This window comes from Nanorana parkeri, unplaced genomic scaffold, assembly GCF_000935625.1.
Source record: "Nanorana parkeri isolate BGI_ZX_2015 unplaced genomic scaffold, ASM93562v1 scaffold900, whole genome shotgun sequence".
Taxonomy (NCBI): Eukaryota; Metazoa; Chordata; class Amphibia; order Anura; family Dicroglossidae; genus Nanorana; species Nanorana parkeri.
Genome location: NW_017307168.1, coordinates 106,503 through 134,406, shown reverse-complemented (window position 1 = coordinate 134,406; position 27,904 = coordinate 106,503). Strand labels below are relative to the sequence as shown.

Here is a 27,904-nt window from a genome sequence, read left to right as displayed (position 1 = left end):
ATAAAAATGTAGCATTGCTCTACCACAAGTATCAAGTGGAGTGGCAAAAGACACTGATTTTCTTTTAATAATGCACAATTTAACATTTTACATTATGCAACAGCATACTGAGATTCAATTCACCTCAGTAAGTCAATTTTCTTAAAATATAATAAATGCCACAAATTAATATAGCCACCAAAACTGTACAGGGCCGAAAATCAAAGACTGCTACAGAGAACCCCAAGAGCCCAGATTGCCCTGTGTATTTAAGCAAAACCGTTCCCCACATATAAGCAGAAGCAGATTAATATAGTGTCCTTTTTACCATTGAATTATTGACCTTTCTGCCAGTGTACACTTTAATCAGTGATAATGAGTTCTGCCAGGCTCATACTGTGACCCTAAATTGTTCGTATTGTCTACCATAAATGGTCCCGGTGTTTGTGATTATCCAAATGGTTTCTTTGATTGGGGGTTATTATTTAACAAATCTTCATCAGAAATTGAGTGGCCTTATTTTCTTGCCGTTCTTCCCAAATAAAAATTATAAAATAATAATTTGAGAGAATCTTTTCAAAAGAGTTTTTGAAGAAATGGGCCTGAATGTCTATTTCTTGCTTCTTGGAAATGTAGAAGGTGAAGTGGCAGGTATTACAGCAAGCAACTGTATGGTCCTCTGAGTTGTTTATGGATATTTTAGTTCCATTGCCCAGTTATGGAAAGGTTTGGTGTAAGACACATACAACACCAGATTTACAGAAAACAAAAACAGTCGTATTAAACCTGGTGCTATTTCCAATGAACACATCTCAGAAACATCTAGTATTAAACAGGATTGGGGTTATTAAGTCTTCGGGTGCATTATATCCCAGTGGTTGACGGGTATCTTGGCAGTAGGTGACATTTTCAAGACTCAGTGGCCAGATACTTCTTAGTAGTAAGTGTCCTTATCTCTCCTGTGTGTGTGCCGATCTTCTTTTCTTCTCTCACGGTGGGATTTGTGCTGGTTGTGATGTTGGTTCTTGTGGTGATGGTTGTGGTGGTGATGATGATGATTATTGTTATGGTGGTGGCGGTGTTGGTGATTTGTGTCATGAGTTTGTTGTTTGTGTGGGTGATGCCAGTGCTGACGATGTCTCCTTGTCCTGTGATGTCTTCTAGCTGTTAGATTTAAAGACAAAATATAAAACATATATATACAGTATATATACAGCGATCATTAAAGTGAATATAAAGGTAAAACGTTTTTTAGTTTTGGATATAGTAGAAAAGGGTTAAAACCCATAGGTTTTTGTGCTCTCTGTCCTGCTGGGAGATTGTCATTCATTTCCTGTCTTGACAACAGGGAGGAAATCTCCCCATAGTGAAAGGAAATCCCCTGTAAGACAGGTGTCCCTCTTGGAAGATTTTCCCTTAACCCCTTGTTTTGCAGACAACGCTACCATTTCAAATTTCTGTTACTTTCTGTTTCAGTGACAATACTGTATATTCCTTTAGTAACTGAACCCTTGTTCATGTTGGAATTAAATTAAGGTTTTACCCCATAAATCTACTGAAGGAACGGTCCATTTGAGGTCCAACACGTATATGTTGCACACTTCTGACTTAGATCTTTAATTATACTCAGGCATTTTGGCACATGTGTTTTCTTTTGTGGTGGTAAAATATTTTGAATTCACTTACGTTTTACGCATAGGATACGAGGCCTGTCCCATCTTCCGTTCCGGTGACATCTGATGGTTGGAATGTGACGTTGTATAAAACCATCCTGGCACTGGTAACGTATTGTAGAATGGATGCTATATTTTTCTTTTTTCTTGCCAATAATGAGAGCATTTCTCACAGCAGGTGGTGAGCCACAAAGGACTATGGGAAACAAATCTCATCTCAGCAATGCACTAATTTTCACATTGACAGACTTAATTTAATAATTAGCAAAGCTTTAGAACAGTCCTAAAGCAGACATTGGCACATGTATATTTGCTTCTGTTAAAGCAGACTTATATTTATTTATTTATGAATCATAGTGAATTCTGAGGTTTTATTGTTAATTTTTGACAACACATACCAGTTCCTTTCTTGCAGATGTAAGGTAAGTTGTAGTTGCATGGTACGTCATTCCACTTGCCCTCTTCATGTGAAACCATAACTACACAGTCTTCTCCACCAGAAAAAAAGTTATCTGGCTGCTGATCACGCCAGCTCTCATATTGCTGTGACAGATAGGAAAATGATAAGTTGCATGTCTTCTTTATTTATGTATCCTCTTGTCATAGCAGTTATTAAAAAAGAACCTCCTGGTATATGTCAAATGATCTCAAGTACCCAATAAAACGTGTACATACAGTAAAGTATCAATGTTGTATCAAAGGTTACTCTTTATTTCAGAACCTGGGAATTTTCCAATTTATAGTTTACCTTGGCATAGACATTAGAACCAAGATTATCATACAACAGTCATTTAAATCTTTTGGGTATCTTTCGTTTTTATATGGCATCCTGCAGCCTATCGGCATTCTAACATGTGAGGGCATTTATCTACTAATTTCTGAGGGTGCCAGATATAGATCTTAGTACTGAGTTGACCATCATTGTTGCAAATGTTTCTGAACTTCAGGCAGATGTAAAAATTCACTAAACAATGCAGTTATAAATTTAAACACCATTAACATCATTAAATCTATTTTTTAATACAGCTAGTGTAAGCATTTAATTCTGTCTTGATATCAGGATTTAATCAGGTGTGCTGCATGCACACATTCTAAAAAGGAACATGATGACTGGAGGAGTGAGCAGAAGGATAACTCATCAATATGCTGCTGCTCCTTTTCTGTCCAGTCACAGGCTGTGGAATGAGAAGTGACCAAACTGTATTACTTAACTCTAGCAAAGAAAAACAGGTTAGTAACTTGGCTCTGTTGGCTAGTAGGGCCATGTAAAACTCAGGACTAGACAAAGTTTCAAATCTTTCGACAAGAAAAACAGCTCCAATGTGTTTTTAAATGAGTATTTAGCTGTTTGTATTGAGTTTATCTTTAACGATTAAAGCAAAAATGAGTAGTTGAGTGATCTAATAAAGGGTATTAAGATAACTTCTGGAAAAGGTTTAGTGCCATATACAGGAAACACAGAAATTGCTTTATAGTTCATACACAAACATTTTTATGGATGGATGCATCCTAATGCAAGAGATAACAAATCTGAACGTATCCAAATTTAAAAAAAATTATCCCACTGGCAGAGTAGGAAAAGGGGGGGACTAGCGTGCAGCCCACCTTCTGCACCATACCAGGCCAAATGCCCTCAACATGGGGAGGGTGCTTTGACAGGGGGTTCCCAAGCTCCTTGTCCCCATGTCGATGACATGGATCGGTGGTTGTTGAGGTCTGTGGGCAGAGAGGCTTATAGGAATCTGGGTGCCCCCTTTCATAAATATGCTGCCCCCCCTTGTGAATGGGTAAGGGTTAGTTGTTTGCCCCCTGTTTTTTTGGGCATTGGCCGTCTCCCCTAAAATTTCTACCAGACCAAAAAGGTCTGGTATGAATTGGGGTGCGGGAACTCACAATAAATAAGAAGTGAACACAGATTGATTGTTCTGGGTTTCCAGTCTTTGCACTTAGCATTGTGCACATTGCCCTGTTAATGAAGAGAGCTAGTTCAATATATAACAGGTTTGCCATTTAAGGCACTGCTCCGCCAATTTCCCCAGTTTACTCACCAGTGCTGTATTATCTGTCCATTGGAAGTCCTGTTCTACTGTTCTGTCATTGAGACCAATCCAGGTGTTCTCACGACCAAAACCTTACAGCAAGAAAAGAAGACCAAGTTATTTAAAATAATGAGATACCATTTCGGCCATTTAGAGAAACAAAGCAACACAAAAAGCATATCACATCCCCCATGTGTCTTCAATTGGCCCTTTGGTCAAGTATACATCATTTTTACATAAAAACATGAGATGTCATGTTGGATAGCCCAAACTTTATTAAGTTAATCTCACATTGGTGTATTTAAACTGTGTGTTTGCCTGGAGTTTAGTTTTAAATATTGAATACATAATGATAAAGCATTGGTTTAACCAGTCAAATTAAAATAATTAAAAAGGAAATTGTTCCTGTAATTTTACATGAAAATTATTCTCCATATGATATGAGTCTGATTCTCTACAAGATTCAAGTGCAGGTGCTGAGACTGATACCTTGATTAATAACCTATGAAATAATAATAAAAAAATTCACACCAGTAAGTATTAACTGGAATGGCAAAATATATCAAACTGTCAGGGATGTGGCCACGTGAGAGCTAGAAGATAAATATTTTAATGTCATAACTCATATTCTAAGTCTATTTTGTGACCAGATTCTCAATTTTTTTTTATACATTTTATTTTTTCTTATAGCAAGGTGAAAAAATGGCTCCATAAATGTGACCTATGTTTATTTCTTCCAGCAAAGCAAAGGCTGCGAGGAACATTAAGTCCATTCTGAAATATCAATGCAGATCTATTTTTCTTTGGGGTTGTTTTGTACAGTGTTTTTTACAGTGTGCCTTCTAGTTCTTGTTACAATTGCAATAAAAATAAATGAGGACTGAGATCTACAAAATACACTTAAAGGAACATAAAATCAATGGTATCTACTGGCCATTGCAATCTCCCAAACCTCAGATATTTAATTTGTGGTCTGAACTCACAAGTAGGTGTGAAGCCTCTAAAAATATTTTTACTGCTGTAATAAATATCACAGAATTTTTATTTGCATTGTGTACATGTAATATATATTGTAAAGTAAATACCAATAGTCATGTTTTTACTGAATAGCTGAGCAATGATTCATACTGGGCTATCTGAGTGAGGTACTTATATTGTTGCTCTGTGGAGGAACAATGATTGTGCACATTCACACCTACATCACTAATGAAATCAATAATATCTTTATTTATGCAGTGATAATTTCTGGGTTAAAATTCTCACAGGTATGTGCAATAGCTCTTTATCTGAATGGTTAAATGTGGTCTTCTAAAGTTGTACACACACACACGCACACATCAATGGATCAAACCACTTCATAATATCTTTGTGGGACAGCTTCTATTTTAAAGGGAAATTATTTGCATTTCCATCAGTGGGGAAGGATGGGGGAACATGCATGGACAATCAGGGAAAATGCCTTATTTTAGGTAAAGCCATAGCAATTTGGCAGTTGAAAATGACACGATCAGTAGACTGTCATCTTATGCTTATGGGAATGGGAAAATAAGTTGTGGCCCTCAGGATGGCCCCATTGCAACAGGTAATCATTGCTCCTCCACAGATCAAAACAGGTCAGGAGGTATTCAGGCAAATACATTTTTAGAGGCAGAAGGTTGAAGTATGGGCTGGGCTATGGGCAGAGTAGCAATCAGGACCATAGTGCAGGGGAATACAGCCCATGAAAGCCAAGCAAGATGATGGCATAGAAATAAGCATGGTGAAAACTTGGGCTGCAAGAGAAACATTGATGAACCACTGTGGAGTAGTAAGCATGCATTTTTAACTTATAATATATCCATACAGGTTATGGTGAGGAGGGGCTAAAGCAATTAAAAAACCCTTCAACCAAATCAGTAAAGCCTTCTTCTTAAAACAGAGGGTATAACATGTCTCATTCCATTACCTATATCAAAAATAAGTGGATTATTTCATTTTTTTCAAGACAGTGGGTAGAGCCATGTAAGTTACTTCATTACACCCTATCGGCCAGATGCAAATCCTGAAGAGCTGGTATATAGTGCAAATAATGCAGCCTAATATTACAGAAGCATGTATACGAACCTGGTGCAGTCTTGAGATGAGAAATAATCTTCTAATGTTTGGTATACCGTATATGATTGAATGAGTGAATAACTTCTGTTTTAAGAGTGCTTTACTGTATTAACTTATACAGTATAATGATCTTTTATTGTTATGGCATAATAATAATTTCTACATATAGGGGAAACATTGTTCTGAACCTATACCTTGTTCTGAACATAACATCCTCTGTGCCTATGCTGAATACATGCAGGGCAGAGATATTGAAGACCTTTGCAGAATTTGTTCTTGCTGTCTAGTAACCTAACTTCTACAGTTCCCAGTTCCATTATGTTGATGGTGTGACCCTCTACTTACTAAAAGCTTATTCAACCCAAGGAAAATATGTTGTTGTGGGGGCTGGTCACATGGGTGTAGGAGCAGAAGCTGCCTATAGAAGTTTGGCGCAAGCAGCTGGTTTCTATTGTAGTTTTTTACCAACTGGTTTACTACTCAATAAGTGGGTACCACTTCAGTCAGTAACACATGTATCTATTGGATTTATCTTCATTACCAGTTACTTTATTTTTTACACCATTATACATTGGCTGCACGTTATTTCAAATTCCATTCAGGTTTCTAAAATGCACTCACAAAAACTTTCAGTATTGTTGCATCTCCATATAGTTTATGCTTTATCCTCATTTACTCATAGCATGCTCTAAAACTGTAAATGGTCTACTCCTATCAGCCCCCCTTACCCACCCTCTTGTTACCACCTCCAATTTTCCAATTCAATTTCTTTTTACATGCTGAGCCATACTTTGTCAGACTGCCTAATACTGAATACTTCAAATTCTGCCTGAAAACACATCTCTTCACCTATCATATTCCATACTCATCTGCCAAGTCTCCATCCTCTCCTCTGACATATTTATAGATGACATCTTTTTGTACTCACATTCTCTCCTGCTTATTAACTCATATTTAATACTTTATTCTTCAAATTCTTTAATAATATCTTCTTCCCTAGCACTCTAGCTGTTCTGATGTATACATATCAGAATATATATATATTAAGAGAGGTTCACTCTCGAAAGCTTGTCTTTTATATATTTTGTTAGTCCAATAAGAAAGGTATCATTGCACACTGCAATACTGCGTTTTTGTCTTTTTTGACATCTTGTCTACTGGACTAATACGGCTTACCCATTTATATTGCACTATATATATATATATATATTTATTTATTGAGTGATGTTAATGTAGTGCTACATTAATAAATTAACAACAGTCATAGTAAGCCAGTCTGCAAGTGTGCAAAAAGTATAGCAGTAACATTATTTGACAACATGAGTAATTCACTGGAGACAGAAGTTAGAGGGCACCTAAAAGGGTCTGTCATCAGTCCAGAACATTAAAGATAAATATAGGCTGAAAAGTCTATTTACCTGTCTCCATGTTCAGTGCTTCCTGTCATGCATGCAGCACTTAAATTTTCACCAAAATCAGAAACCTTAATCTGCACACTTTCAGATCAGTAACTCAGAAAGCTTAGAAGCCACTGGATCAGTATGACAGCCACAGAACTGGCATGTTCAGTAGGGAAGAACAGCAATAGCAGCTTCCATATTTCTCTCGCTACAGGGAAACTTTATTCAAGACTTTACAGAGAAAGAGCAAAACACTTTTTTTGTTAGTATGAGCAAAAGAGAGCCTTTGCGACTCCTCTCTAAAATCCCCTGTAAGCCCTCCACCTTAAACTCTCTTGTCGAATGTACCTGTATATGTGCAGGGGTTCCAAAAAAACAACCCAAAATAAAAATGTAATACTGCTCTGTAACCCAGAAATTGTATGTGACTTGGGAGTCAGACCACAGCAGCTTCTATCCTATGCTTTTCACATAAGTATTTTGTTTTGTGAAAGACATGAAAAGAAACAGCATGATCTAAAACAAAGCATCTATACTGAAGCTTTGAAGCAAAGCAATTACACAAATTCCATGTTATTTTTGCTACATCTGCACAGAGTTCATATAGATAGAGTGCTTTATTATGGAATGTAAATATTTTATTTACTTATATTATATTTATTAACAGGATTGGATAAGGCATACAATAATGCAGTTTAACCTTGTGTTAATGAATTTTATTTGTACAGTAAATTTTGTTTAAAAATACTACTTCCCAATTTCCAGTTGAAGTGTAATTACCGTTGTGATCATGAAATCAAGCTGCATTAAAATTTATCTACCTGGCACATGGCAGCATTACATTTCATGTTTTCACTGATAATAAAGAGAGGGAATGTAGACCATGAACTGGTAACAAGGATATTATGCTGTCTGGCTGACAGCATAAGCGCTATTAATGTTAATAGCACTGGCACTGTAACTAATCAAAACCCTTTCAGGGTTTATGGTTGCCTTGGGCAGAGAGGGAGGAGGGAGGAAGATGTTACCATATTCAGGTGCTTGCTATGACTGGCAAACAGTTAATAATTTGCCTGAGCAGTTATGAAATATGTGTACATCCATCACAAAGTATGTAGGTAACCAATACATGAAGTAATGAAAAAAAATCTTAGTTGCTAATCACATACAGCTCCAGGACCCACATTACACTAACTGAGCATGAGTGGGTTTAGGAATAGTCTTTCCTGCTCATTGTCACATCAGCTTGCTAACATGGTCCTTCTTGCATACTATAAATTGAGAAGAGACCCTTAGTATTAAGATGCCAGGGACCTTCTTCGGGGGACCACACAACAGTGTCGCCATGCCAAAAAAAAAAAGAGTCCACATAAGAAGTAGAACACTGGGAGGCTTTATTTCAAAAACCACATACAGACATGAAATGCCTTGATGCATTTTGCGATGTTGCACTTAGTCATAATAGCATTCTGACTAAGCTTAACAGCATGAAACACATCAAGACATTTAACAATTCCTAAGAGATGGTGGGGTTGCAGGCCAGTCTCTGAGCATCAATGGCATTTATTTATGTTCTGAGAGTGCTGCCATTGAACATTTTTTTTTTAAAAAGGAAAGAACATCTAGAAAAGTGAGATTCCATAGCGTAGTCCTAGTCCTGTAGCATTCACTTTCTGGATGCCAATATAGTTTATATAATGTAGTGAGTAAAGAGTACATATACAATAAGTAAATGTATTAAAAAGGAGAGAGAGACAGAGAGAGACAGAGAGAGAGACAGAGAGAAAAATCCACCACCCTCTATGTAGAGAAGGCACCTCCAGAAGGCACCTAAGATTTTCTGCGGAGAGCACTCCCAATGAGCTTTGAACACTGGAGTGCTATGATATGCAAATACCAGCTGTGGTCACCAGCTCTGCTAAAGTTTACTATTTGTTATCACTGTGAAAGAAAAACTATCAAAGTGATGGTCCCACAGTAAGATTTATGCGGCAGGCATAGCTGACAACTATGAAAGCTGGTTGTAGGTTCCCAGGGCAGGGCTGACTGGATTATATACATATTCAAATAATCACACTGTAAGTACTATTGCCGTCTGGAGACGGCAACCCGCAGATGCTGCAGTGCCGTCCGTCCGTTTTTTTACTACGGGCGGACGGCAAGAGGTTAAAATGCACTTAAAACTTGTAATAAAGTTTTGTAAAAGAAATATCGACCACTTACATGACCTACACCAACTAAGTTAGCCCAACAAGCTATATAACTTCAAATTTGCATCAAAAGTACATATTCCTCTAGCCAGACAGTCTCCTAGCAGAAGGTGCTATGCACCAGTGCTCAATTTTAGAGGTTACTATTTCAGTCAGGATCTTACAGTCACAGAGATAGGCAACTATGATGATGAACAGCAACTGTTGACAGTTAATCATTTTTGGCTTTTTGTAATGAGCATACAGCGTTATACATTTTTAAGTCTATGCGGTATATATAATCTGCTCATACTTAATGTGTTAAATATATATTCTTCTGTGAGGTTTACATTCATATTCACTAACAGTAGAAGTAGCAATGTACAAAGTACAGTAAGTGGATGAGTGTATATGGACAGGCTTACTCTTGATAAAAGCTTGTTCCTCAGGAGAGTGGATACTGGTGAGGTGGCCAGATCTCCTCCGGCAGTCTCTTTCTGCTTCCTCCCACGGCCTCCGCTGGGGAAAGTATCTGTAACAAGATCCTTGAAATTTGTGCCAGCTATGATCGCAGCCTTCTGTATCTAAAAGAAATAAGAAATAAACAGCACTTCAGCATTAACCAATATGGATTTTGACTTTAAGCAAAATATGTTTGAACCATTAAAGCTAGACTCTGAGCAAAATAATTCTTATTTAATTATGTTCCTCAATAGCCACAACAAATATATAAATCCACTTTGTGTGCATCAAATGCCTTTGCAAAATAGATATATCCATGTAAAAGGAGCTGTGACGTTAGCATTGTGCTGTTCATTGTCCATTCACAAAAAGCCTTGTATTCTTTTCATAGAATGCAAGGTGACCTATAAACGATTAGGGGAAGAGAAGGAGCGGATAAAGAACAGGATCTCCTCTTGTCCGGAATGCCTTGGATTCCCTGAAAATAATTCAGGTCTTTTTGTGACTGAATGGGGAGAGAATAGGGTGCAGCTATATGACATAATGTTCACACTGTATAAGAGCCAGAACTCTCACTTGCATTACCAGAAATAAATGCTTTGAGTAATATCTGGCATTAATGAAAATAGGATTAATACAGTAGCCAGCAGCTATCTGACCATTAGAAACTGATCGTTAGGGGTACATTATATGACTTCTCCTGGTCCCCAAACATTTTTCCTGCAGTTTAGCTTCAAGAACATTTGCAGTTGAAATAGAAAGTAGAAATACAGATTTATTTTTAGTTTTTGACCACAGATACCCTTTAACTATGCTAATTCAAATAAAGCATGGTATGATCAAATAAGGAGCAGTTTACATTTATGTTCCAAAGAGTGATACCAAAAACACGTGAGTTGAAAAATAATGGGGATTATTGAGTCGATATCTATGTATATCTGTTAGGTTATGTTTTCACAATAAATGCACATAATCAGTATCTCTCTATCTGCCAATTAAGGGTACACTCTTGCAGGCCTCCCACATTATGGGTAACCGTATAATTCTCAGCACAGCTGTCCAGTTCCAAGTGCAGATCACGCGGGTCACATCATAAGGGGAGGGAAGGACACAGACACTTGGCCTAAATGCTGACACGAGTGAAGTTTTACTGTAGGGAGCTGATTATGCACAACATCCGAATCACTGCTGACTGTACTAAGTTGCTAAAAAGCAACTGCACAGCTCAATTCAATCGTTTTAAACCTGCAGATCTGTATGATTTTTGCAATAGATTAAAGGGCACAAAGGATGGGCAAGTGTCCTCTGACCTTAAAAAGAGAGCTAAATGTTTATTCGCCTTGCTGATCAGAGTCACTCGAAATAAATACTTGACAATATATTAATATCAAAGCACTAGATGATTTTTTTCATTAAAACAATATCCTCAATCTTGTAATATTATGAGTTACTATACTAGTGGATGTTTTAGGTTGCCTTTCTGAAAATGCTGATAGCCTGGCTATTATGCCGACCAGTCAGATGTCCATATTTGCATGCATGTTCTTGGTTAGTACCTCAAATATTGAGGCTAGACAGTCAGCATGACAGCCAGGCATGTAGCTAGGGTTGCCACCTGTCCAGGATTCAACCGGACAGTTCGGGTTTTGAATGCTGTGTTCGGGTTTCATGGCAGCAGAAACCCGGACACAAGGGGGTTGATTTACTAACCTTTTAAACACACCACGAACGTGTATACACCTCTGTAGTGTGTTCCCTCCCAGCATGATCTATGGGAGGAATCGAAACACCTTTGTAGTGTGTACACACCCAGCAGGTGTGTTGTGCAAAGCCCTGCAATGAATTGCAAGGTAATGTGGTGTAAATTAGCTCTATGTTATGTTGCTTGCGTTGATGAATGCAGGAATGTAAATGCATGAGCTAACCATTTTTGTCTAAACTGTGAAGCAGCATTATATATGCATCATGTGCATGATTTTTCCATATATGGCATTAGTGGAAATATGCTTATAGAGACTTTTTGGTTGATAAATACGTTTTGCTGTGTGAAAATCACACACACCTGGTGTGTGTGTGTGTTTAGGTTAGTAAATCACCCCCAAGGGGGTTGATTTACTAACCTTTTAAACACACCACGAACGTGTATACACCTCTGTAGTGTGTTCCCTCCCAGCATGATCTATGGGAGGAATCGAAACACCTTTGTAGTGTGTACACACCCAGCAGGTGTGTTGTGCAAAGCCCTGCAATGAATTGCAAGGTAATGTGGTGTAAATTAGCTCTATGTTATGTTGCTTGCGTTGATGAATGCAGGAATGTAAATGCATGAGCTAACCATTTTTGTCTAAACTGTGAAGCAGCATTATATATGCATCATGTGCATGATTTTTCCATATATGGCATTAGTGGAAATATGCTTATAGAGACTTTTTGGTTGATAAATACGTTTTGCTGTGTGAAAATCACACACACCTGGTGTGTGTGTGTGTTTAGGTTAGTAAATCACCCCCAAGATGTCAGGCACACAGGCGAAACCAAAATTAAGATAGGGGCTTCTGGCCCCCCACTGAAAATAGTCTCAACTGTGATATTTACATATGAAGGGGTGGCACTATTTACATATGAAAAAGCCGCAAATCATTCTTCCAAGAAAATTTCCGTGTGTCGCTAGAGTGTTCGGGTTTCGATGGAAAAAAAGGTGGCAACCCTACATGTAGCAGTTGTGGAATTACAAAGTCAGCCAACTAGCATTTGAAGCAGCAATTAAAGCCTGGATGATTTTCTTCAGAAAGCTTACAAAGCATGCACACAAGCAAGGCCATACCTTAATGAAGCAGCCTGCATGCCATCACTTTGGATCATGTGGGGGGCAGCAGGCTATGTTTGCACTGTGCCTGCCGCTCCCTTTCTGGCCAGAGTGTCCCAGGTAACTAAGAGCCGAGCAGGAAGATGTGTAAGGGCTCTGCATCTCCCCGCCCAGCTCTTAGCAACCTGGGACACTATTGCCGGCATCCGGTCGAGCTCCTGGCAACAGGTCACATCACTGGTTGCAAGGAGCTCGGTGGGACGCTGGCCACAGCGCCACAGAGTTCTTACACATCTCCTCGCCTGGCTGTTAGTGTCCTACTCTCCACATGCACTCCGACCCCCCACTGATCATGTGCACCATCCACCCCCCTCCCACCCACCTCAGGTGGCTAATAGTCTAGGGACACCCCTGCACACAAGTTTGCAATGGTTTTAAAATACACATCTGTGCATTGAAATGCACATTATAGGGCCTATTGATGACAATGTCCACACGTGAAAATGTACAATCGTTACACATTGGAAAATGCATTAAACGTGCAATTTGGATCAGAAGCACAGTGGTCCATTATTTCACACCCCTTCCTTTTTTCTGTACTATTGAACATTAAAAATGCCGAACTCTACCACTGCAGCAATCTGGTCTTTGAGCTGCAGAAAAAAGTGTAGAAGGCAAACCTATTGTTAAATATATTTGTCAGGAAAATCATACGTGCTACCAAATTTTCACCAACAATGCTAACATGTAAATAGTGGAATCCTAGCTACCGTATTGGTTAAAAAAGTGAGATGATAGTAAGCACTTGGTTCCAACAAATGTGTGTAGTATGCTGGCAGATCTCTATCCAGCAATGATTTTACTATGCATACCTTCAGGGCCGGACTTTGGGGTGTACAAGCTGTGCGGCTGGATGACACAAGCTGCAGGCAGGGCCGGATTCCCAACAAGGATTCCCAGACTCCCCACAAGGCCACCTAGTCCATGGCCTCGGGGCAGCAGGGAGTAGAGGGGCTGCACAGCCTGCAGCTTCTCTGTGGATCTCCGCTGCTCTCCCCTGCCTGTATGGGCAAAGGCAGCGGGGTTCAAATGAGCAATGGAGTGCTGAAGCTGGCAGAGGAGGGAGCACTGTCATCGGGATGGACAAGCGGGGAGAAGATTGCAGAGCTGCCAGCTGTCAAATCCAGGATGGCCAAGCGGCTCTGTGCGTGGCCAAGTTTAAAACCTTTGAATAAAAGTTTTATTTTTATCATACTTTTTAATCTGTTTCTTTGGGGCTTATTAAAATAGGGGGCTGTAAATGGTGCAGGTATTGGATAAATGGATGTGGCCACTGAGGGGTGCAGTTACTGAGGGGTGTGGTCACTGAGGGGCACTGTAAAGCTTTCTCGCACAGGGCGCCTAAAGGCCTAAGGCCTGCATACATCTTGCATTGCCACTTAAATCCCAGAGTCAAATGTTAGTTTCTTGACTCACAATTTAGTAAATCAATCCGTAACAAATTCATAGGCTGGAATTTCCAGTCTCCCCATCTGCACCTTTTATTAGGTCAGTCTTTTTGCAGGTCAGCCAAGCATATAGCATTTTTAAAGGGGGTCGGAACGGCAGCACAAGCTTTTCTCCTATAACAGATTTTCCTTGAAGAAAAAAATTTGCATGATTGAGGAAAAGCTGTGCTAGTTTCCAAAGTACGTAAATGCCAAAAAAGTGAAGAGTAGTGAGACAGTAGAGAATTTGAGAAAGACTGAAACATGACATCCTCTAAACACAAAATGGAAATACACTTGGAAAACTGTAGCAGGAGGAATGTAATGCACAGAGGTTTCAGATTTACACATCAACCTTCAATACTAGTATAGCTAATTGTCAGTTATTTTGTGACAGTATGAGTTTATTAATAGAAAGCCGTTGGCAATGCAAAAGTTTCCTTCTTAGTATGCACATTTGCTTTTATCATGTTACTTATTAAAGTAAGATAGATAGCTAGTTTATAGTTATAGCATAGATAGTTTTACACCACAAGGTTCTGTCTTAGGTATAATAGCCACCGTTCTCACCTTTTGGCCTTATTCACACTAGAAAAGGCCGGCACGTACAGCTCTGTGCTGCATGCACGGGTGTCCATTGCGGGGGTCCGCACGGGTGCGGGTGTCCGAGCCGGACCCGTATGGATCTGCACTTGCGGTGAGAGTAGGGCGGGGTAAGCATGGGATTCTTTTATTTGGTTGAGTTACAAAAAGTTGTAAATGGTGATTGTACAAATATGAATCACACAAAAAGCTGAAGGTAAACCAGGTTCAGATCACAAATTCAGGACAAGTCAGGATTTAATGACATGCTGCAATGCAATCAGCAGTCAAATAATCTGAATGGACAGAAAAATGAAACCTCAACCCCAAATAGACAAGACTGCATCTTATAATAGGCAAAGTGTTACTGTACTTGGCCACTAAGATGAACTTAACCCTAGCAGTGGGGCTACCCTTGCACTGCAAGGGATAAGTGCTAGTTTTTGTCTAGGGTGTAAAATAAAAAAGTATAGACCGCTCCCTTGAGCTTCGCTCTCCCTCCACTGTGGTGGTCTAAGGTCCTGTGAGTCATGTTCTATAAAGTGTAACAGACGTGAGGACACTGAGGGATATTCCATCGCTGAGGATGCCAAGTGGAGGAGGAGTAGCAGCCAGCCGACTCCGAGGTTCAGATGAGTATAACTTTTTATATTTTTTTTCCCTAGACGAAAACAAGCAGTTAACTCTTGCAGTGTGTGGTGGTAGCCCCCATTTATATTCACCTCCTTTCTCCCTCTGCAGGAGTATCGATTTGAAAGTGGCACACTCATAAATTATCAAGTTAGGCAGTCTATTTTGTTTGACTGAGACAGCTTTCTAATCTCCCTCTCCCTTTTACATCATCTTCTATTTAGTCTCTTTATCTTATTCTTTCATGTTCTACTGCGTTCCACTGCTTACAGTATTAATCCCCCCGAAACAAGTTTCCTATGGTTTGCATTCAGTATATTTTTCATTGGTTTTTCTCTTTTTTAATGTTAATGGACATTTTCATTTTGGACAAAAATATACCTAAGTCCCTAACAGGCTAAAAAACTTGCCTGTGGATTTAGATCATTCACTATGATCCTCGAGGTTTGTGCTCATTAGATGCTCTGTGTAGCTTATTACCCATTGCATCCTAATCTGGACTGACTTCTCAATAGATGCTAATCATTTGGTTCTTTTGCTTCCTGTTGTTAACTGCAAACTTGTGCCTAATTTGTAATTCTCCCCATGTGTGCCCATCAGTTCTTTAGCTTTGCTTTTAGTTTTTTTTTCTGTTTGCACTTCCTCTCTGTGTTTAGCTGTACTGTTCACTTCAACATCATCTGTGCTTCCTCTCTGTCTCTTCTGCATCCCTATGCTCTCTGTGTTGTCCTCTCCAATTTGCCATCTAAGCCCTCTTTGTCTCTTCTTGCTCCAGCTGTTGTGTGCACGCTCTTCTCTGGTCATACTTAAACTCCTTCTCTGCGTCTTCAATGGAAATTACCCATCCTAAAACAGGATATCAGGGCCAGTGCTTAGGGGACCAGCTGATTATGCAGGAAACAAAAACTTTAGAAAGTTCAAGAAGCGGCATCAATTGTAAGTGATTTTATCAGCATTTGAAATAGCTTAAAAACCTTTAATATCACTTTAAATCCCTTGTGATTTTAATGGACTGAGTATAGCTACTTTAACTTAAAGGACGGAATATATTTGTTTAGCAGAGCAGTGTGCCCAGAATTTATCTGTACACAGTATATAGAATTGACGATCTATTTTGAGTTGGTTAAGCAATATAGAAGCTCTGATGTGCCATTAGGTGTCTTGTTTATTAAAAATCTGAAATTCTCCTTGCTACTGACTCACCTTTGCCACATGTGCTTCCGCCGTAGCTTGGTAAACACAAACACAGGAATGAGTCTATTTCATCAATGCACGTTCCTCCGTTCTGGCAGGGGTTAGATAAACATTCATCAATATCTGTTGAGACAAAATATGTGGCTATTAAAATGAGCTCGTAGAAGAAATGTGTGTATGTCTGCCTTTGTTTGACTACCCATATGTGTGTACAGTGCAGCATTTTCTGCACATATCTTAAGTCCTTTACTTAGCCCATCCATTCACGAAAAAGGATATATATATTAAAATGACATGATGAAGCTTAAATCAGTAATTTATTCCAGCTAATATGGATTTATCTATCACTGCTCTAACTCTGATAAAATAAAATGTGATAATCTGCTATGGGTTACTCTTATGTGCTTAACACATTAGCCTTTAACAGCTGCACTGAGCAAGCCCCCAAACACTTTATTTTATAATAATTATTTGAAAGGCTGTCACATATTAGTTGCACAGTCTAGGTCAGCTTTATGTTTAATATTAATGCTTGGTATGTACCAATTTCACAGTTTTCTCCTGTATAGCCTTTGTGGCAGATGCAGCTGTATGTGCTTCCATTAGACTGACAGGTCCCCATATGCAAGCAAGGGCTGTGGACACAAGGCTGAGGTTCCCCTAAAAGAAAAGGAAACAAATGGTCACTGACAATATACAATCACTAAAAAAGCCTCAAAATACATAGGATGAGGGGTAAAATAAAATTGAAAGCCAATCAATAACTACACCTAGAGGACACTAAAGCTAGTCAAACAACACTGGATAAAGTTGCTCCTTCCACACAAAAAGCAGTTTATAATATATATATATATATATCCCTATATATATCTATCTATCAATATAGATATTATATATAACAGATGCATAATAATGTAATAATGTACATGTTGTAAAACTAGTTTTTTTTTTAAATTGAAACAAGTAAACATACCTTACAAACCTTACAGTACAAACTTAAGTCTACTTGGTTCTTCTCAATTACTGGGTAATGTAATTAGTAACTTTGTAAAAAAATGCTACTGTTTTGGATGTAGTGTGGAAAGGTTAAAACCACATTTATCACCACCTGTGTCTCCACTAGGGACATTCTCTCTCTCTCTATTTGTCCTGGTGATCAATGTAAACGTAAGTGGGGGAGAATTAAAAATATTAGGTTATCAGCAGAAAATAAATATAGGGGACATTTTCCAATAGGGACCCCAGTTCCAATAACAAGTATCTAGGAGGAGTTTTCCCTCACTTCACAATGGAACACAGATGACAAGAAAAATCCTAATAAGAATTTTAACCACTCCCTACTGTAGTCTGATTGAAGCAATGACTTAGGCGTTAGGTATATTGTAACAATCTGCATGTTGCAAATATTGATGTTGTTCAAATATAAAGGTATAATAATGATAATGTATCAGAACCTATGGATAATAACAGGGTGCTATCAATACACCTGTCACTGTAATGCTGGTCTTATACATGGCAACTTTCAGGCAGCTGTAACCACTTTCAACTTGGTTTAAATCGCAAAAACAAAAGAAAAATAGGTAAGATTATCAAAACCTCTGCTGGGTGGTTGCTCTGCTTCATTGTCTTTGCAATCGAAAGCTAATAATAACTTCAAGAATATTGTCATGTACAGCTGTCAAGGAATCATGCCCACAGCGATTTGTTAACCAGATTGAGAGCCTTGTTTAGTGGAGTAAGACTGTGAACAGAGTTTGTCATAGAAAAGGTAAAACATGGTTGTGAAACTGTTATCACAGCCTGCAATGCCAGCAGCCACCACTACAGGAAGAGTCGTCAAAATCTAGCTTGCCAGACACACATGGTCAGATACAATGTCGAATACAATCTGATGTACTCTCAGGGTGTGTAGCAGCTAGATGATTCCCACATGTTGCTGAGATTCCCAAGCTATCCGGTTAGCTGGAATCCTGGAGCACTTTCAACTTTCCCACTGCACACACAGATACACAGACACACACACAACACACACACACACACACACACACACACACACATACACACCATACAAACAATTTACGGTAACTTGCCACCACTTGGAGTTTTTCAGCTGACTTGTTTGCTAGTCAACCATACACACCCAGATTCCTGATAACTGAGCATACAGCTGCTAGTAATATAAGGCAACAATCTTTCTAGGAGTTCTTTTTTATACCTATTTAATATCCCTACGCTAGCAGTTCATAGAAATATGTACAAAAGTAAACATTACAAAAAGGTAAGAAAGAAAATGACATGCAGCAATATTGGCAATTGGCTATGAAATAAAAAGTGAGAAACAACAGAAATAAACAATGCAGTGTTGGAGCACACCAAAAATCCCATCAATATGCCTTGTTAAGAAAAAGCTCTGGGCAAATTTTACAGTTTTTTTAATGCTACATAATTTATAAAGGCTTAGATGCAGGGCAGGCTCTCGCCCTTGGTTAATAGCCTTTGAAGATGGTACTTTACCCACTGTGAGGAAAGTTCTTGCCGCTGAAGTGGCCATAGGTTGTATGGACCAGCTGGTTCTCATGGCCAGGTTGGAATCAGAATTTCTGACACCAGCGCATCATTCCGATCGTGCCCAAACATGACATGGCTGCCAATAAAGGGTCCATAAAACCAGTCCCAAGGCTGCTATTTAGGGTCAGGACATACTATTTTGTATTAGCAGAAAACTTATAATGCGTATTATCAGAAGAAAGAAAACTCTCATCTTTCTACTTTACATTTTATGATAAATGAAACATATTCCCCTTGATTTTTGGATAGTGACAAACAATGCATACAGTTTGGAGTCTAGCAGCAGCAGAGTCTTAAAGGCCCCCTTAATGGCTTGCCCATAGCTCCCCCCTCCCCCCCCCACTTCCCAGCAAGGTAAGAGTTCTCTACATTTATTTACAGCCCATGCGTCAGGTTCCTGTCAGGGACTCATTAGCAGCTAATTTGTTAGCTCCTAAAATGTCCAGAACCCAAGTTACCTATTCAAATTCTAAATTGTGAACATTTGCCCATACTGCTGAACATTAAATCATGAACATATCTGTGATAATATCATCTCTCTTTATGTTTAATGTTACAGCCACCATGAGTGTTCAAACATGAATGAAGACTGCCAAATGTTGCAAATGATTTTGCCACTTTATTATGAATGCAGTATAGGAACTAGGAAAAAGCCAGACACCATGTAGTAGGCTAGGTTAGAACTCAAAAGCTTCCCACTTGTTTTGTGTGGAAAATGGAGATATAAGGAAAATCTAATACCTTGCAAATAATAGCTACCACACCCTTGCAGGTCCTCTGTAGTATATTTTCTACAAAGCCTTTAATAAGACAATTACAATGATATACAAGTGCAGAACATGTTTATCAGGGAAATCATTAAAATCTCTGCAGTCATAGTTCAGACCAGACACTCACATATTTCAGCATCAAAAATTGTAAAGTTTTGGGATATCTTAGTGAGAAAAATAATAAAAGAGTTACTGTCTGGTGTTCTGCTTTTGTTTCTGAGAACAAAGTTGCTGGGAGAATTTGGACAGGAGCAAGAAATGAGGACAATGGGGAAAAAATAGTATTTGTGACAAGGACAGTGATAAATGAGACTCTGGAGTGAAAGAGAAGTGAATAGATGCTGAAAATAGGAAAGAGACAAATGACTAGAGAGAAAAGTGGATAGTAAAATAAGAAGACAAATGAAAAATGGGAACTAGCAAAGAAATGTTGGCGGAGTGAAAACTATCAAGATAACAATGCAAACTATTTTGGATACATTCATAAAAGAAAAACCTTAAAAAAAAGATTGATGGAATTTGAGGGATTTACATATTTATGAAGAAATGGAGTATGTATAATAGTTATAGTCTGCACACACTGCTATGGGTAAGCAGAGGCTTTGTACTCACTTATTAAAGCAGATCTCCAGACAGATACAAAATAACACACATTAATGCAGTTATGAACTCATTAGTAAGTGTAAATTTATTTTAAATCACATTGCCATATATACTATTTAGTATACCAGGGGAGGGACAATCCTAGAAGTGTTTCAATGGAGCCTTGCCCTGTGTCCCAGCGGGACAGGCTGGATCCCCTCCCTTGGCATCAGGGTTACATGGTACAGGAGACAAATGCACACCATCCACCAAAATGTCAGTCTGAATATCATCTGAAGTGTCACCAAGGAAAGAGAAGTGCACAAGCTCAGTCAGCTGCTTTTAGGCCCCTCTCTGATAGTACCTGTTCAAGTTAAATAGATAAGATAACAAACAGGCTTCCAGAAGGAGCTATAAGGAGTATTTAGGATTGGCACCTGATATGTCCAACCACGTCATGTTTGGACAGAAAGCCATGAGAACACATTATTTGCTTAATGCGCTTGCCAGTCAGCTTCAGGTATAGTCAACCCCCACCCTCTCTTATATTTTAGTGCTTCACCTTGGGGTAATGACATAGGTAAAAGAAAAACTGTGGATACAGTCTTTCACCTTAAAAGATCTTTACCAAATTAATCTGGCTATACCTCACACTATTAATATACTGTATTTACAGAAATATTCCCTGTTTGTTCTTGCTTGACTGTCCTGTATTCAAACATGTTAAATTACATTAGAAAGAGAATTAAAAAAAAAAAATCCTTTGAAAAATGTAATTCTTAATGGTTTCTCCTTCTGATATTCAGAATTTGAAGGGGGAGGGGGGGTGTAGGGTTGACTGTGGCTCACTTCACTTCTGATCGGTCATTCACTCGGCTGCCCTCGGCAGCTTTGTGAATAGACCCCTTAGTCATCTTGACTGAATGTCAGTGACTGAATTTATTTATGTGAGTTTCAAATGTTTTCTAAGGAATGTTTGAATACATTTTAATTTGTAGAATATTTATTCAGTTAACTTGCCAATAGTAAAGGACCGTGGCCATTTGAACTCCAAATTGTGTTCCTGTATTTTATTAAAGTTTAATAATGGTTGATAAGGAGTGCTGCCTACAGTCCCATAAGTAATTTGGTTTCAATGGATCTTGTACACCCCACAGTGGGTAGCACCAACCTAGGAAAAAGTGCTGAGCATTCCATTTTGGTGCTCATTAGTGCATGTTCCATGTAATTATAAACAATTGTTAATCATAAAGAAGAGAATTTACTCTGTCAGCCTTTATCTGAAACAAAACAGACATAAATATCCACCAGTTATAAATACTGTATGGTATAATAAAACAAACCATTAAATAGTAATAACTATGATACATTTATGAGTGCTTGCTGTAGCTGAAGTCATCACCTTGGACAGAGCCACTACCACAAATGGCAACACTCTATATGGATAAAAATGAAGCTATTATTGTGGGAATATTTACAGAGAGCCCAAAACATTTTTTTAACACATTAAATTTATGGCATTCTTGGAATTGCCTCACAGGGCCTTATTAACAGAGTGCTGTAGCAATATTCTCCCTTCTTGACTAGCAGAAAGCACACAGAATAACCATGGTTGCTATAGAAACTGTGTCACCTGGACATATGGATACAGTGTTAGCCTCCAAATGCTGAACTTACTGTAAGACCGAAGCACAACGCAGTGGAAAGTTAATTGGCTTCTAGTGTTCACATTTGTTCATTTTTGTTTTAATTGTATATAACCAATCTCCATGACTTTACCAAGTCATCTTTATAGTCTCAGAAAGATTGATGCACGAGGACTGTAACAAAATAAGTGCAGCTGCAGTACAAATATATTACTAAGCAGAACTACCTTTTACTGTTCTTTATGCAAATAGGGAGTCTACGTTTTCAGTTCCAATTGTATTGTATGTGTGATTTTTAATCTTCTTAATGAATTCTACTATGCACAAGAGAAGCCAAATTATTTTTTAGAGAACGTTATGTCCAGATATATTTTCCTGCATGGCAGTCTTTAGTAGGCACCATTTTTTTCACTTCCCTGTACTTACTAGGGCCCTTTACTGTATCCAGCCAGCATCTCCCCCTATCTCACAGCTAATTCTCTATGAAATACTTTATGCATAGCCAATTTCAAAACAATTAGCTTTTCAGCATTTAAAAAGGACCTAGCTTCCAAAATGTTTTATTTTTATTTTATGTTTGGTACATACAAGCTAAGTATGTAATGTGTACATTTAACACTTAGAGGAATATATTTCTCCCTTGCATTGTGGTGGTGTGTGCATGCAGTACTTTTTTTTTCGGTGCACCATGCTGTGCCCATAGAATTCAAGTCCCCCCCCCAAAAAAGTAAACAGTGCAGTGTGCCTAGACAGTGCATTGTAGTGCAGCTGCTGGTGTGAATGACCCTTTAATGTTTTCATAGCATGGGGCACAAATAAAGTGGCCATGGAAACAACAATTACTAGAAATCTGTTCCTGATAGCATTTTTACCGACCACTGGGATATCCTCTTATTTACCACTTTAATTTTTTTGTACCCTACATAAAGGAATCTACTTGACCATTAAGGTCTGAATTAGTATAATGGTATGTTAATGCATGAGTATCTTAGTTTAGCAAAATGTACATCTGTTTTTACTTGTATGCATGTGTTTGAATGTTGTCTATACAGCAAGGCAATAGACAAGCAGTGGTAAAGCTCTGAAAATTGCTTTACGCTACATTTAAAAAAAAAAAAAAATATATAGAATGCATAAAAAAATAAATATACACTACATAAAGATTTACCTTGTGCACTATGACCTTCAATAAGCCACTGCGTACTGTCTTCTTCTCTACCACTTCCTAGATCTTCTTCCTTCTCCAGAGATAATGTTTCTTCCATCTCACTATCTGCTGTAGGCCCAAAGATAAAAGTGTTGTCAGATGCAATAGTAGACTCATAAGAAGATTGATCAGAAAACCCCTGCATATCATCATGGTGGTCTGCTCTATAAATGAGAGATGGGCTTGGTGTGATTGCTCCCATATCCCTATTTGCCATTTCTTTTTTCAGGTTGTCCATGGATGTTAAAGGTGACCTTGAGATAAAATTGTAATGAGGTCTTGGTGTTCCATGGGCAACTGTTACCCTGTCTTCTGTCGCCAAGATTGAGTCTGTTGTAAATGAGTTGGTTACAGAAATGTGTTCACTTTCTGGAACTGACTCAGTGCTTTCATCAGCTGTTGTGTTCTTTCTACCACCTTCACTAGTTACATGCTGGGCTTCATAAAATGTATCTTTTATGCTCTGTATTGAGATGGTTTTACTCTCAAAGCCTAGATTCTGAGTGACAGTTTCATGGTGGATAACAGTTGTAGTTTGGTTCTCTGTTTCAGTAAGTACAGTTTCAGGGGCTTCTGTAGTATGTGAAGATACATCCTGTTGCCACCCAATGGATCCTTTCTGGTTGCTAGTTGTAAGATATGGCGACAAAGTTGTTTTCTGTATTGCTTCTGCTTTGACATTTTTGTGGTAGATGTCATCATTTGATTTTGGAAGTGCATTTAATAAATCAGAATTCTTGTGCCCAAAGATAGTTTCAGGAATGTTTGTTGCTGACAGCCTCAAGTCAGTGGAGTTATGCGCTTCATCTGTTTTATTCTTTTGAAAAGATAATGCTAGCTTCTCTGAAAATGTTTTTTCTTTGCCTTGCCGTTCTTGGAAATTAGTATATAGGTTTTCTCCCGTTTCAAAAGTTCCCCATACTGTGTCTGAAAGTTTTGTTACTGGGAATAAAAAATGATCAGAACCTTGTGTTGTTACGGCTGAATCAATGGGATTGGGAGTTTCTAATGATAAATGTCTACCATTTTTTACTATAAGATCCCCTGAAAACCCCTCAACATCTTCTCCCTCTATGGCCTTATGTCCTCTAGCTGACAGTACTTCTGAGCTATCTCCATTAATTGGCTCCTTATGCTTGTCACCTGCACTAATCCAACTTTTGGGTACTTTTGAGTCTTTGATAATGTGTAAAGGAAATTCAGTGACATTTGCAGGAGTTGTTTCAGTGAACGAATGGTGTCCTGCATGAGGCTCCGTAACTGTAGGAAGCCAGTGGTCCAATAAATCTTGGCTTCTATTTAATGTCATAGCATATTGTTCTACTATCTTCTTTTCATGAGGCTCTTCTGTTGGTGACTGCATTGTTGGCTGGTTTTCAACTACTGCTGTAACACTGGCATCTTGATATGATGGCATCATTGGTAGGTGTTCTGCTTTTTCATGTCTTTTCAAACCAGTCAGTCCTGCACAACAAATCAAAGAAATAAATTTTAGTTTTTAAACAATTCCATTTCTTTCAGTTAAACAAGGACAGTAAAGCATTTTCCCATGAAATAAAGAATGTATGACCATGGAAAACAAACAAATTGTATTAAGGAGAACATGCTAAGCTTCTTCGAATTCCATACATGTATTTGTTCACTTATTAAAAGTGTAATAAATATATGCATGTAAACTTCCCGGGAATCAGGCCATTCCCGGGAAGGACAGGTGCTGCGTGTGATTGCATGCAGCAGCCTGTTTTTCTTATGGGAGGACGCGGCCGTTAGCGCCACCGTACGCTCACCCGAACTGCACATTCGTGCGGGTGTCCGTGCTTGGACGCAGACAGGGTCCATTTTGTCTGCGTACGAGTATGGACACCCGCACCCGCATGGATGTGCAGCTCAGGTGAGCGTACAGCTCTGTCCTCTCATAGAGAAGAACAGGCTGCTGCGTACAATCACACGCAGCACCTGTCTTTCTGGGGAACGGCTCGATACGGCCGTGCACACCGCACAGATCTGTACGGGCCGACTTTAAGCAGTATGAATGAGGCCTTAGGGTAACAACACACACTCACCTATCTATATCCACCTGGGAGCAGTTTTGTCACTCAAGAACAAGACTACAGAACGCATCCCCCCCTCTTCATCTCCATAAGGGGAGGTATTCTGCAGTTCACAGATATAACTAATAACACAGCTAACTAACAACAGTCAGCAGAGACAGAGAGCACATATTGTTATCAGCTCACTGGAATTAACAGGCAGGGTTAACAGGTATTTATTATGCACTTATCAAAAGGTATAACCACATACGTTCAATCGTATATATAGCAGAGCAAAATTAGAAATTCAATGTTAGATGTATACCCGTGCAGGGCCAGTGTCTTATGAGTAATTCAGTTAGGGGATCATCATGACAACCAAGGTGATGGCATCATTTAAATGTAAAAGTATATCTCTCATGGTAGGCTGACTTTATTTGCCTCATTCTGAATAGCATGGCTGTGTCTGCTTTCAGTAGTTGTGAGTTAGATCCAAAAAAATAAAATATGAGTAAGGCAGGATACCTTATCCTGCTTGTTCTAGGTCAGGGATTCAGAACATCTTAATGCCAAAGCATCAGAATGATAACTAGCAATTCCAAAAGAAGGTCAGCAGTTGCAGCCCCCATAATTCTCTCTTGACAGGTTTCCTTTAATATTAAAAAGGGTTAGACGCTTCCTGTTGTGATGATAAGTTTGTTTGTTGCCCAAGGGTTCCTCTTTGAAGCCGTAATTCTGTGAAGAGTTTGATATTTATGTAGCTGTATATCATGTGTTTTGGGCCGAAACTGCATTTTAATGGAGTAAACTTTTGTTTTGAAGTTGCCTTATGCTTTTAATAAAGAATATAGTATATCCCATAGACATGCAAGATACCCTTTGCCATTACAAAATGTCTGAAATCTAATTTTACAGGACAAATACACCTCACTATAACTGCAGGCTAAAAGCATAATCTCGGGACCTCGGAAGTTATACTCACATACTGTATCTACCCTAAGTTTTTGTTATATCTTCTATGTGTAGATGAGCACTCTTCTCCATGCCTAAAGGCATCATCACTGATGCAGAGAGCAGAGCTGTGGGTGGGGCCCGTCCACTTACTACAGGAAACTACAGGAGAGAGGGCGGAGACAAGACTGGTCACCCTGAACAAGAGGAGAGAGCAGCAGTGACTGGTCTATATTACAGGAAACTCCTGTGCAGTGGTAAAGTGCTGGAGATGTTTCATGCCTAACTACTAAAAAGATCTGAAAGAAATGCACAAAGGATGCCAAGATTCCTGCCTCTTGTATGTAGACAATATTGTACACCTGCCGCTTGTATTTAGACACTATTTATATAGCCTAGATTTCTACCTGAAATCATAGTTATAGTAATTGCCTTCATGGCAGTGACGTGCCGTGCCTTGTGTGCTGGGTGAGGCATCTCCCAGCCTGCCGAAGCTCTACCCTGTCCTGCCAAAGCTCTGCCCCCATCCAGCCGAAGCCACACCCAAAAGCTTGGTAGCCACGCTATGTGGGGAGAAGGAAGGGAGGAGACATGGAGGAGACAGGGAGGACCCGCCCTGTCCCTCACTAGCTCGTCACTGGTGAGTCACTGCTGAGGCATCGACATCGATGTCCTCAGTGTTTTTTTTATTGGACAGCTCGGACCAATGGCGCTTTGCCATTGGTCCAAGCCATCCACAGTGCTCACGTCTCTAACACAGAGTAGAGGATGTAACAGCTCTTGCCTCACCAAGTTAGGTTACACAAGCAGCTTTTTCCTCCATTATACTTGGTGAAGCTCTGCCTTACCTGCCTCCCCTGACTGCACCTCCCTGCTTCATGGGTTCGTGTAAGAAAAAAAAATGCTAAACGTACCAGAAGACAGCCAGACAGCTAGCATTTTCAGAAAGAGGTCAGCAATTGTATCCTCTGCACTTCTGTTAGTACAGGTTTTCCTTAGTGCAGTAGAATTCATTGTTCTGCACAATATGTGATAAAACAATACATATTAATGGACGTTCTTCCCAATTAGTACTGTCAGATAGTCTTATAACCGTTACAAAAGCTTTGTGTATGAATGACACAAGATTTGTTTTTTCCCCGTACTTTAAGTGCTAATAAATGGCTTGGAAGTCTTCTGTAGCCCATTTATCCATCATTTTGTGACATTCAAGCACAACTCTGTTCTGCAGGTTGAGATTTATGTTTCTACCCTGGCATCTTAAACCCTCATATGTTCCCAAGATGCAGGCACCAGTTTTACTTATCCCGGATTAGTAAAAGATTTGCTAAGAATTAACTAGGCTCATGCGAATACATGACAGCTATATTACGTGTATTATTTTTCACTCAGCTTACATCTTACACAGGCTTTTCTGACAACAAATACATTACCTGTTAGACATTTTAATTGTGTCATGAGGCTGCAGTATATTGTGTTTACTTATTTAAAATGCCATCTTGGTACTAGGCTAATTCTAAAGCTGCCGGTTTTAGGGCATTTCATGTCAATTATTTTATCTTCGGATGACAATCGGATTTAGACTTTCATTTTAAAAAAATGTTAAAGTATGATG

General features: G+C 38.9%; 1 protein-coding gene across 1 annotated transcript in view; it reads right to left on the bottom strand.

Moving 5' to 3' along the window:
- Positions 1–143: 143 nt before the first annotated feature.
- The window catches only part of NCAN (neurocan), a 107,366-nt gene continuing 79,605 nt past the window's right edge, over positions 144–27,904 (bottom strand). The window contains exons 11-18 of the mRNA XM_018565916.1: positions 23,270–24,772; positions 17,079–17,195; positions 16,545–16,658; positions 9,800–9,958; positions 3,701–3,783; positions 2,051–2,195; positions 1,666–1,848; positions 144–1,143 (exon numbers count right to left, since the gene is read on the bottom strand). Of these exons, the coding sequence (XP_018421418.1) occupies positions 914–1,143; positions 1,666–1,848; positions 2,051–2,195; positions 3,701–3,783; positions 9,800–9,958; positions 16,545–16,658; positions 17,079–17,195; positions 23,270–24,772 (2,534 nt within the window). The 3' untranslated portion in view covers positions 144–913. The remainder of the gene's footprint in view (positions 1,144–1,665; positions 1,849–2,050; positions 2,196–3,700; positions 3,784–9,799; positions 9,959–16,544; positions 16,659–17,078; positions 17,196–23,269; positions 24,773–27,904) is intronic.